The sequence below is a fragment of the Stomoxys calcitrans genome, chromosome 4, assembly GCF_963082655.1.
Source record: "Stomoxys calcitrans chromosome 4, idStoCalc2.1, whole genome shotgun sequence".
Taxonomy (NCBI): Eukaryota; Metazoa; Arthropoda; class Insecta; order Diptera; family Muscidae; genus Stomoxys; species Stomoxys calcitrans.
The window spans coordinates 102,234,919-102,247,739 of NC_081555.1; the positions used below are offsets into that span (position 1 = coordinate 102,234,919).

At 31.3% G+C, this 12,821-nt stretch overlaps 1 protein-coding gene across 1 annotated transcript in view; it reads left to right on the forward strand.

Moving 5' to 3' along the window:
* Nucleotides 1–10,832: 10,832 nt before the first annotated feature.
* LOC106086891 (inactive dipeptidyl peptidase 10) overlaps nucleotides 10,833–12,821 on the forward strand; it is a 193,091-nt gene continuing 191,102 nt past the window's right edge. Inside the window, exon 1 of the mRNA XM_059366315.1 lies at nucleotides 10,833–11,344. Coding sequence (XP_059222298.1) covers nucleotides 11,225–11,344 — 120 coding nt within the window. The 5' untranslated portion in view covers nucleotides 10,833–11,224. The remainder of the gene's footprint in view (nucleotides 11,345–12,821) is intronic.

Below are 12,821 nucleotides of genomic sequence, written 5' to 3' on the forward strand. Positions count from 1 at the left end.
TATATGATTACGATACCATTTAAGGGTCATAACAAAATTTGCTTAGAGACAAAAACCCCAGAAACAGATACAACTTCGAAGAAAAAATACTTTGTAAGTTTCCAATGTATTTTTATGATAATTGTATATGCCCAAATTGTCGTAAAGTTAAGTTCACACACAGCCTATTTACACACAAACACGCATATATTATGCTTAATGTTGGCCCATTACGAATATTTTATCGACCAATCCTTCCCCAAATCATCACAAAAACATACAGACACGATCCCTCATCCCAAATTAATTTCATTACTAAGGGTGTAAGTATGTGAAAGTGTAGTTTTTATATCAAATTTCCTTCATAAAGAGGCCGGCCCTCCATAACCTTATTGGTATTTTGTGGTAAAGAGCAAAGTTTTGGACCCAAATTCATAAGCATCTTTCGTGTTTATATTTATTCTTTATTTTTTTTGCTGGTGTGTATGTGTGTGTGGCTAAAACATATTTTATTTATGCGTGCTCTTGAATTTGAATAATATTGCCGTTATGAATGTAATGAGCAAAATAACAAAGAGCACATGAAGTAATGGAGGACATGAATTTCAACAACTTTCTCTATTTCGTACATGTGTGCGTATGAATGATGGGTGTTTATACAAAAGACATGGACAGATAAATCATACGCTCCGATGGACACTTAATACAACAGTGATGAGGTTTTTGCATTACAAAGGAAATATTGACCAAAAAAAACCTTTTTGACGATTGTGTTAATATGTCAGCTAACTCACATAATGAAAACCATTAAACAAAATAAATAAAAAAAAACTCGCATAAAATAAAATAAAATAAAATAAATATAAAGTAAAATAAAATAAAATAAAATAAAATAAAATAAAATAAAATAAAGTAAAATAAAATAAAATAAAATAAAATAAAATAAAATAAAATAAAATAAAATAAAATAAAATAAAATAAAATAAAATAAAATAAAATAAAATAAAATAAAATAAAATAAAATAAAATAAAATAAAATAAAATAAAATAAAATAAAATAAAATAAAATAAAATAAAATAAAATAAAATAAAATAAAATAAAATAAAATAAAATAAAATAAAATAAAATAAAATAAAATAAAATAAAATAAAATAAAATAAAATAAAATAAAATAAAATAAAATAAAATAAAATAAAATCAAATAAAATAAAATAAAATAAAATAAAATAAAATAAAATAAAATAAAATAAAATAAAATAAAATAAAATAAAGTAAAATAAAATAAAATAAAATAAAATAAAATAAAATAAAATAAAATAAAATAAAATAAAATAAAATAAAATAAAATAAAATAAAATAAAATAAAATAAAATAAAATAAAATAAAATAAAATCAAATAAAATAAAATAAAATAAAATAAAATAAAATAAAATAAAATAAAATAAAATAAAATAAAATAAAATAAAATAAAATAAAATAAAATAAAATAAAATAAAATAAAATAAAATAAAATAAAATAAAATAAAATAAAATAAAATAAAATAAAATAAAATAAAATAAAATAAAATAGAATAAAATAAAATAAAATAATATAAAATTAAATAAAATAAAATTAAATTAAAAAAAAAATAAAATAAAATAAAATTATATAAAATAAAATAAAATAAAGTAAAATAAAAAAATGAAATGAAAATGAATAAACTAGATTCTAATCTATTCATGTATATTATATTAATTTTTTTTTAATTTCTAGAAATATTTTTGATTGATTGATCTTCGACGACCAAAAGCATAGGTGACCTCTTGCAAATGGCAGCAACATTTTAGCATTTAAAAATTCGCTGCAATGCGGTATACTTGCGAATGCTTGCGTCAAGGGCTTATGAGTACTAAGACTCTTTCGAGAGATTGTTTAAAGATATGTCTGCCTAGCCATACTTCTTATTAGCTGAGGTCAGTTGGATTTATAAATGGGCCAAATCGGTTTATGCCTTTGTATAGCTGCCATATAAGCCGATCTCGGATCTTGACTGCTTGACCCTTTAGCGAGCGCAATTCTTACCCGATTTGGCTGAAATTTTGCACGTAGCGTTTTGTTATGACTTCCAACAGCCGCGCTTAGTATGATTCAAATCGCTTCATAATCTGATATAGCTGCCATGTAAACCGATCTCGGGTCTTGACTTCTTGAGCCGTTATAGTGCGCAAATCTCATCGGATGTTGCTGAAATTGTGCGCGAGGTGTTGTGTTATGACTTTTAACAACTGTCTCAAGTATAGGTTTATAACCTTATATAGCTGTCATATACGACGATCTGGAACCTTGACTTCTTGTGCGGAACTTTTATCTGATTAAGCTGAAATTCTGCATGAAGTGTTTTGGTATGACTTCCAACAACTGCTACACATATACTCTTAATCTTTTTTTAACCTGATGTAGCTCCCGATCTCCCGATTCTTATCCGATTTGGCTGAAATTTTACGTAATGACTTGAAGGATGTAAAAGATTCGGCCCGGCCGAACTTAGCATGCTTTTCCATGTTTTTTTTTCTCATTTTAACTCATCTGTTTTTATTTTTACCCCCAAAAGCCTTTTTATGAAAAACTAGTTTATTTGACTATTTTTGCAAAAACCACATTTATGTGTGGACACATGATTTTCTATTTGACAGCCATCTTGATTTGTACGCATAATTTGCGAGAATTGTTTTGTTAACAATGCACGAACATTCGTTTCTAGGCAATCCTACAATATGAGTGTATTCAACAAATTTTACGTCTATATTAAAAGCAGAACCTCCAAAAACAAATCTAAAGAAAGGAGAGAGTATGGCAGCTACATATGATATGGGTAAAAGGGTGTTTCGGTAAACTATTGAATTTTTAAAATGAAATGTAATCAAAATAAAGTAAAGGGAATAAATTCAAATAGAGCAAAGGCAAAAAAAGTAAAATAAAATAAACAAATAAAATAAAAGAAACGAACAAAATAAAATAAAATAAAATCGTATAAAATAAAATACAATAAAATAAAATAATATAAAATAAAATAAAAAAAAATAAAATAAAATAAAATAATATAAAATAAAATAAAATAAAATAAAATAAAATAAAATAAAATAAAACAAAAAGAAATAAAATAAGATTAAATAAAATAAAATAAAATAAAATAAAATAAAATAAAATAAAATAAAATAAAATAAAATAAAATAAAATAAAATAAAATAAAATAAAATAAAATAAAATAAAATAAAACAACAAGAAATAAAATGAAATAAAATATGATGAAAAATTAAATAAAATATGAAGTAAAATTAAAACTAAAAAAAAACACCACCATTCGATATCTAAAAATTATATAACCTATGTTTCCTTCCACAGAAACCTACCCAATCTGTGAAGATCTGTGTTTAAGAAAATCGGTTCAGCCGTTTTTGATTCTACGGAACAACCCATCAAACAAAGTCCCATATAGTCATGATTGGTTCATATGGCCATTTGGGGGGTCGGGTTACCCCCTACACTTCAATTTGATTTTGAATGCCAGGTTCGTAATTAACTCCCGAATACCTTTCATTTGATCCCCAAATTGATATGGACGTTCAACTTATCTTCTTTTATTTTATTTCATTTTAATTGCTTTCCATACCACTCCCCTAAGTTGGTTCATGTCTGGTATTGTATCCCCACCTAAGTACCTGTGTCTTTTAGTTGCGAAAGCCGGGCAATGACATAGGAAATGCTCCTACGTCTCATAATCTTCCCCACACATGATATTACTTGCCGCACCGATTTTGCATAAGTGAGCTCGTAGTGCTATGAGCCCCATTATGATACCAAAAGCTATACTGACCTTCTTCTAACCTTCTTTCAGTAATAGTCTCGTCCTCTCACGATACGGATCACCCCATAGGATTTTCGGCTATAGTCCTATCGACTGTTTCGCTGTTCCACAATGCGCATTCGTCGCTCACTACCCTTAACTCTGACTCTGCGTCGACCCGAAAGGCTTCGGGTTAACCAAATTCATTGACGGCAGTCCTCTGGCTTTCACCACCAAATCGTCTGCCCTTTCATTCCCCCTTACTCCGTTATGGTCCGGCGCCCAAACGATGCGAATTGTTTCATCCTCAGAGAAGGCGTTAAACTCCTTTTTACACTGCAAGACAGTTCGTGACCTTTCCATCCTGGTTGTTATTGCCATTATGGTCATTTTACTGTCCGTAAAGATGTTCACACGAGACGTCCTCGCGTTAGCACCACACCACCTCACGTATTCCGTGAACGCCCGGATCTCCGCCTGCAGGACTGTATTATGGTCAGGCAGTCTAAAACAGATCTCAGCCCCTGGGTTCTCAATGTAGACCCCCTGGCCCACTCTGTCCCCTAGCTCTGATCCATCCCTGTAATACTAGAGTTCCGTCTGCGAAAGACTGTACTGCTGGCAACAGTATCTCGCACTCGACTACAAGTGTCGCCTCAGATATCCGATCGAAAACCTCTTCCCTTCTCTCCAGGTTTCCTATCGTCGCCCCGATTATACCGCGATGGTATAAGCTGCTCCCATCCTCAATCCATTCTCCCATGGCCTTAAGTCTCATAGTTGCAGTAGCTGCCTCACACTTATTTTATTTTGTTTTATTTTATTTTATTTTATTTTATTTTAATTTATTTTTTACATTTTATTTTATTTAATTTTATTTCATTTTATTTTATTTTATTTTATTTTTAATTTATTTTAGTTTGTTTTATTTTATTCTATTTTTTTTTATTTTGTTTTATTTTATTTTATTTTATTTTTTACATTTTATTTTATTTTATTTTATTTTATTTTATTTTATTTTATTTTATTTTATTTTATTTTATTTTATTTTATTTTATTTTATTTAATTTTATTTAATTTTATTTAATTTTATTGAATTTAATTTTATTTAATTTAATTTAATTTAATTTAATTTTATTTTTTTTTTTTTATTTTATTTTATTTTATTTTTATTTTATATTATTTTATTTTATTATATTATATTTTATTTTATTTTATTTTATTTTATTTTATTTTATTTTATTTTATTTTATTTTATTTTTATTTTATATTATTTTATTTTATTATATTTTATTTTATTTTTCAATCCGTGAACGCTTTTAAAACTTTTCGTTTTTTCAATACACCCTAATATATGACGAGTACTTAATGTGACTGCTTACGCAACAACACATGCGAGTGAATATAATGATAGTGATTATGATGGCGTCGTAAATGTGTTACAGCCATACATTCGTACACTCCCTCATTCATCTTGTTTTATTGTAATGGGCTGCCCGGCTTCCATCTTCCTATACCACTACAGCAGGCGGAATTTTCTTGTCTTCCTTGCAACAGGACTGGAGAAAATAGGCGGCTTACTGAAATGAACTATTATAATATTATTTTCTCTTACATTGGCTATTATTACAACGAAGATTGAATGAAGCAAATTGTGATTTTGTTTTCCAAGAAAATTTCATGTTCATGTTTATTTTGCGTCTTGTATTTATCATTGTTAGCTTTTGATTGGAGTTTTTGGGGTAGGCTTGGTGAACGCCTTACACACACAATGTTCGTCATAAATCATTCAAATGAGTTTGGTTTTGTTTGCATACGAGCATATGTTAAAACTGTTTCCGCATACAGTTTTTGAGGTTTTATGTAATTTTTTATAATATAAGCTTAAGGGAGAAGATTTGTTTTAAAAGGCAATAATATTTACATTTTTATGACCTTGTGTGACCTTGTCGAAAGGAATTTCATCTGATTTTGAGGGAATAAGAAGAGACAAGATGTATTAACTACCTTAATAAACACGCCGAATATTATGACAGATTTACCTTATGGTGTAGCCATCAGATTAGCCAACTTTCTAGTTGGGCATCCACTAAAGGTTCGAGAAAATTGATACAAGTTTCAAGTTAAGTTTACTTGCCAATTTACTGTGTTTGGGAAGTTTTTCCTTTTTTACATAATATATGATTTTTTTCGAGGCGAGTTTAATGATCGAATGAAAAGGAAAGGATAGCCAGAGATCTTAACATACCAACCACTGTTGGACTCGTTTCGACCTTAGCTAGGGGATTTATTCAACCACAGGCTTAAAACACCATACAGGTCGTACTTATATCGCATATACCACAAAAAGGTGTTTACGATATAAGTGCGACGTTAACCAATGTTGATCAATTTTTTGGTTAAAAAGTCTTCTATAACATGTTTACCTGTTTTCCAGCCCATACGAAAGCTTGCTGTACCCGGGTGCAAGAGTATAAAAACGATTTTTTCCTATTAGATTCAAAGGTCTTAAATATTATGTTTGATGATATGTTTGTTCCCAAGACAACATAAGCGTTATCTTAAATTTCTGGTCATTAAATTTGTTTATATATATTTTTTGTTGGATTTGAAAAGGGAAGAAATAATTAATTAAGGCACCTATCTTAACGAAAAATAATCGACAATGCGCATCTGTCTCCATAAAGAATTAAAAACTGTTTTATTTGCAAACACACACACGCATATATGTAAACATAGCTTTGTATTTTCACATTTTCCACAGCACGTTGCGTATATAAATTTTAAATGGAAAATGATGCCAATGTTTATGTGTGTGTGTGTGTGTGTGTGTGTTACTGTGTATGCGTGCATTAAGATAGAACAGATGCGTAATTTTTGATTGCCAAAGGAAAATCCTTAATGTGAGTATAGAAGCCAAAAAAAATGTTAAAAACAACTAAACACACACACAGATAGAGGGTGAGAACAGTTAACATCAACCAAGTGAAAAGTGCTAGAAAAGATAAGAATGGCAATGATAAAAAAAGGGATACATAGCATGCAAAACAAAGGCAACATTCTTCATGGGCTGGCATTGATTTAAAAAGACCACAGAAACTTGGCACAAAGAAGGGCAACGCCAGCGGTGAAGCACACAGAAGAAGAACAGCAAAGGTTTACGATTTGCTTAAAATGAATTTTGTGAGTTTTGTTTTCAATATCAACAATTTTTCCCTAAAAAGGAAAATTTCAAGAAATTTTCTCTAAAGAAAAAATTTCAAGAAATTTTCTCTAAAGAAAAAATTTCAAGAAATTTTCTCTAAAGAAAAAATTTCAAGAAATTTTCTCTAAAGAAAAAATTTCAAGAAATTTTCTCTAAAGAAAAAATTTCAAGAAATTTTCTCTAACGAAAAAATTTCAAGAAATTTTCTCTAAAGAAAAAATTTCAAGAAATTTTCTCTAAAGAAAAAATTTCAAGAAATTTTCTCTAACGAAAAAATTTCAAGAAATTTTCTCTAAAAAAAAAATTTCAAGAAATTTTCTCTAAAAAAAAAATTTCAAGAAATTTTCTCTAAAGAAAAAATTTCAAGAAATTTTCTCTAAAGAAAAAATTTCAAGAAATTTTCTCTAAAGAAAAAATTTCAAGAAATTTTCTCTAAAGAAAAAATTTCAAGAAATTTTCTCTAAAGAAAAAATTTCAAGAAATTTTCTCTAAAGAAAAAATTACAAGAAATTTTCTCTAAAGAAAAAATTTCAAGAAATTTTCTCTAAAGAAAAAATTTCAAGAAATTTTCTCTAAAGAAAAAATTTCAAGAAATTTTCTCTAAAGAAAAAATTTCAAGAAATTTTCTCTAAAGAAAAAATTTCAAGAAATTTTCTCTAAAGAAAAAATTTCAAGAAATTTTCTCTAAAGAAAAAATTTCAAGAAATTTTCTCTAAAGAAAAAATTTCAAGAAATTTTCTCTAAAGAAAAAATTTCAAGAAATTTTCTCTAAAGAAAAAATTTCAAGAAATTTTCTCTAAAGAAAAAATTTCAAGAAATTTTCTCTAAAGAAAAAATTTCAAGAAATTTTCTCTAAAGAAAAAATTTCAAGAAATTTTCTCTAAAGAAAAAATTTCAAGAAATTTTCTCTAAAGAAAAAATTTCAAGAAATTTTCTCTAAAGAAAAAATTTCAAGAAATTTTCTCTAAAGAAAAAATTTCAAGAAATTTTCTCTAAAAAAAAATTTCAAGAAATTTTCTCTAAAGAAAAAATTTCAAGAAATTTTCTCTAAAGAAAAAATTTCAAGAAATTTTCTCTAAAGAAAAAATTTCAAGAAATTTTCTCTAAAGAAAAAATTTCAAGAAATTTTCTCTAAAGACAAAATTTCAAGAAATTTTCTCTAAAGACAAAATTTCAAGAAATTTTCTCTAAAGACAAAATTTCAAGAAATTTTCTCTAAAGACAAAATTTCAAGAAATTTTCTCTAAAGAAAAAATTTCAAAAAATTTTCTCTAAAGAAAAAATTTCACAAAATTTTCTCTAAAGAAAAAATTTCACAAAATTTTCTCTAAAGAAAAAATTTCACAAAATTTTCTCTAAAGAAAAAATTTCACAAAATTTTCTCTAAAGAAAAAATTTCAAGAAATTTTCTCTAAAGAAAAAATTTCAAGAAATTTTCTCTAAAGAAAAAATTTCAAGAAATTTTCTCTAAAGAAAAAATTTCAAGAAATTTTCTCTAAAGAAAAAATTTCAAGAAATTTTCTCTAAAGAAAAAATTTCAAGAAATTTTCTCTAAAGAAAAAATTTCAAGAAATTTTCTCTAAAGAAAAAATTTCAAGAAATTTTCTCTAAAGAAAAAATTTCAAGAAATTTTCTCTAAAGAAAAAATTTCAAGAAATTTTCTCTAAAGAAAAAATTTCAAGAAATTTTCTCTAAAGAAAAAATTTCAAGGCCATACAACAGGTTCAGAGAACATGTTGTCTTGGCATAGGCGGAGCGATGAGGACCACGCCCACTAGGGCACTTGAGACTATTCTAGACATCCGACCCATTGATATACAGATTAAGTGTGAGGCAGCCACTGTGGCTATGGGACTTAAGGCGATGGGAGAATGGCTTGTGGATGGGATCAGCTCATACCATCGCGGTATAATCGAGGCGAAGATAGGAAACTTGGAAGGAAGGGAAGAGGTTTCCGATCGGATACATGGGATGGTCCTTATGTTGCACTTTTTCTCCATAACAGTCCATCAAACTACTGAGTCATTTCATTTTCCTATACAGCCAGTGGACTATACTCGGATTCAGGCCCCATTTCGAGCCTACGCCCCGTCTACAAAGTGCCCAACATCTGTGAGCCTTCTCAGTACGCTGCTGACAGACACTTCCAATTCAGTTTCCTGTCCAAGATCACACCTAAGTATTGGACCTTGTCAGATATCGAAATCGTCTTATTGAGGAAACGTGGTGCGTTAAATTGGCCCACCTTCGTCTTCCTCGTGAACAGGCATATTTCAGTCTTCTCTGGGTTAAGATTGAGATCTTTGGGTCTAGCTCAGTCATATGCCACATTCAAGACCCTTTCGGCCCTTCTGCATAGTTCGTTCGGATCCTTACCCCTTAGAACATAGTCTGCTTAGCAGACAGGTTCAAATCCCTCCTCAGTCAGCATCTGCTATAAGTCATTTATGGTGGTCACCCATAAGAGTGGCGATAAAATGCCCCCCCTGAGGCGTGCTTTGCGCCACTTTCTCCCTTATATTTATGCCATGGGACACACAATTATCCACCTGTTCCTTAGCATATTGGTTGTCCAGTCTCTAAGGACCATGTCCATCCGGTACTGGTCTAAGGATTAGATCAGTTTGTCGGTCCGCACATTGTTAAAAGCCCCCTCGATGTCACTGCATACTGCCAGTGTGTACGTTTTGGCATCGAAGGATTCTCCTATTTTATGCACAACCCCGTGCAGGGCAGTTTCCACCCACCTTCCCTTGACATAGGTATGCTGTTTATATTTGAGCTGTTCGCTGGATGTCCTACTCTTTATTAAGGTGTCCACAATACGTTTTGGACATGGTTTTGAGTAGAAAGCACGTAAGGCTTATCGGTCTGTAGGCCTTTGGTGTCGCATTACTTGCCTTGCCGGGCTTGGGTATAAATACTACCTTTGCCTGCTGCCAGGCTTTCGGAGTATATGCAAGTCCTAGACACGCTGTGAAAATGTTGGCCAAATGAGGCGCGAGATAGTCAGCCATTTTCTGTAGTAACGCCGGAAATATTTCATAAGGTCCCGGTGACTTAAATGGTTTGAAACTTTTGATACGTGTAACTATGCTATCGACGTCATACAGAGAAAACTCTCATGGCAATATTTTGTTAAGAGATAATTTATTGAAATTCCGTCGTGTAAGACAAATCCCAAAAAAAAATATTGTTTTTTATGGAAATTGTGTCTTTAGAGAATATTTTACGGAAAATTTGTGTTTCTGGAAAATTTTTCTGTCTGTAACGAAAATTTCAAGGAAATTTTGCCTTAAAAGAAAATTTCGGGAAAATTTCACAAAAAGTTTACCTTTTAGGAAAATTTAACAAAAATTTTATTTTTTTAGAAAAAATTTATAAAAAATAATCTGTCTTAAGATAAAAGTGTTGTGAAAATTTTGTCTCCACTGGCTTTAGTTAACCCTTAATCCTACAAAAAAATGAAATAATTTTTGTGACAATACGCAAAGAAAAGCAAAAAACGATTTAACCCTTAATCTTTTGCAAACACGAACTTTCACACTTTCCACATAAAGGTGCAACAAATTGAAGACAAAAGTGAAAACAAGTGACTAAGAAAAAAAACTGGTACATAAAATCAACATTGAAAAAGTGAAATTTTTAGTTGTAAACGTTTACTTTCATTTTCAATCACTTTCAGATTTTTCAGAAAAAATGCTTAACCTTAAACTTTATCGAAATGGTTTCTCAACTAAACCCAAATCTCTTCTTCGTTTATTAAGAAAATCAAAAGAAATTTAAAAACTTTGGAAAGGAAGAAAAATCAACCAAAAAAAAAAAGCGTAAGGCCCATTTGCAATGGCCATTAAAGCAGCTTAAAAGTTAATTAAAAATTCAATCACTTGGTCTCAAAACAAATACAACAACAATCCCAAGATTTCAACTTTACTTAGACACTTGGCAACATTCCTTTTCTTCGCTCTTAATTAAACACTTACTACGACAAAAATCTCTATTTTCACACCGCTTAACGGTACGCCATCTGCAAAGAAAAAAAAAAGAAAACAAAACAATCTCTATTTGCTACACTAGACGCCATAGCTACTTCCGGTTTCCGCTAAGAGAACTTCTGCTTCCGTAGAAATTTCATCAAAATCCCCTAAAAGAAAATCCCCCATTCCCTCTACCCCCCATTCTACTTGCCACACACAGAGAAAATAAAGCAACGCTATGGTTGAAATACAAAAACCCAACTCAACCTTAAAACGTCCATCATTGAAAAGGGAAACCGTGGTTGTCAATAATACGAATGCACCCATGAAGAAGGTCACTTTGGTGCCAAAAGATGAGGTAAGTGTCTGTGAATGCTTTTTTTTTGTTTTTTTACACCCTTTTCGTCACTTTCATTATTATTTGCCTGTTTATTCTCTGGTGGGTTTCTCTTATGTCATGGTGAAAGGGGATTTAACACCACGGGTGGTATTCACATAATGTGAGAGTGGTTTTATAAATGTATAAAGAAATGTGATTTGTTTTTGCCAAAAAAAAGTCAATTGCCAACATTCATAATAATGAATGTTTCTTGAGAGAAAATAAATCTCTTAAAAAAAGAATTAAAAATCTAGAAAATTCATGAAATTCGCTATTGTTTTGCCAATCAGATTCTTTCCTTCAAATTTTGATGATGGATTCTCAATTTACTTGCGAAGTTATCATGACATTATGGCACTTTGATGGAGAGATTTTGCGTTTAAATTAAAATTCCATCATCTAAAGTTAGAGAAAAGGGTCTAATGGACATGACAACCCATGCGGACAATAGGGAATTTCATGCATTTTCTAGATTTTTAACTTTGAAGTTGCACCATGTCATGAAATAGGAGGAGAAATAGCTTCTTGAGATGATTAGAAACGTTAGGATTATGGTGAAGAGTACAAAGGGGAAGAAAGAAAGTCAAATAGGAGGTACTTCGGATTGGGCAATAAGTACCGACTCATCCGTTCTCTCTGCTGGCATGGAGTTAGGAGGTAGAAACAGAGGTGGGTTAGAGGTAGGGTAGAGGTGGGCTAGAGGTGGGCTAGAGGTGGGTTAGAGGTAGGCTAGAGGTGGGCTAGAGGTGGGCTAGAGGTGGGCTAGAGGTGGGCTAGAGGTGGACTAGAGGTGGGCTAGAGGTGGGCTAGAGGTAGGCTAGAGGTGGGCTAGAGGTGGGCTAGAGGTGGCCTAGAGATGGCCTAGCGATGGGCTAGAGATGGGCAAGAGGCGGACTAGAGGTGGGCTACAGGTGGGCTAGAGGTAGGCTATAGGTGGGCTACAGGTGGGCTAGAGGTAGGCTATAGGTAGGCTAGAGGTGGGCTAGAGGTAGGCTAGAGGTGGGCTAGAGGTAGGCTAGAGGTGGGCTAGAGGTGGGCTAGAAATGGGCTAGAGGTGGGCTAGAGGAGGGCTAGACGTGGACTAGAGTTGGGCTAGAGGTAGGCTAGAGGTGGGGGCTAGAGGTGGGCTAGATGTGCTATCCAGTGATAGGTCACTGTCTAATCGGAAAACATGCTGGCAGACTGAATGTAGCCAGCAACCACTTTTGCAGACGCTGTGAGGACATCGAAGAAGAAGAGACTATAGAACACCTTCTGTGTGTGCGTCCCGGACTAGCAGTCAGAAGGAGTTCCACTTAAGTTTCTCATTTCATCGAGAACCTCTCTGATTTAGCGGATGTGAACATTCGCTAGTTATTGGGCTTTTTAAAGCGATCTGGATGGTTTAACGGTAGGAACTAGAAGGCATCTTCCTTCTTCTGTTCCTGTGGTATCACAATGGACAAACACTTCTAAG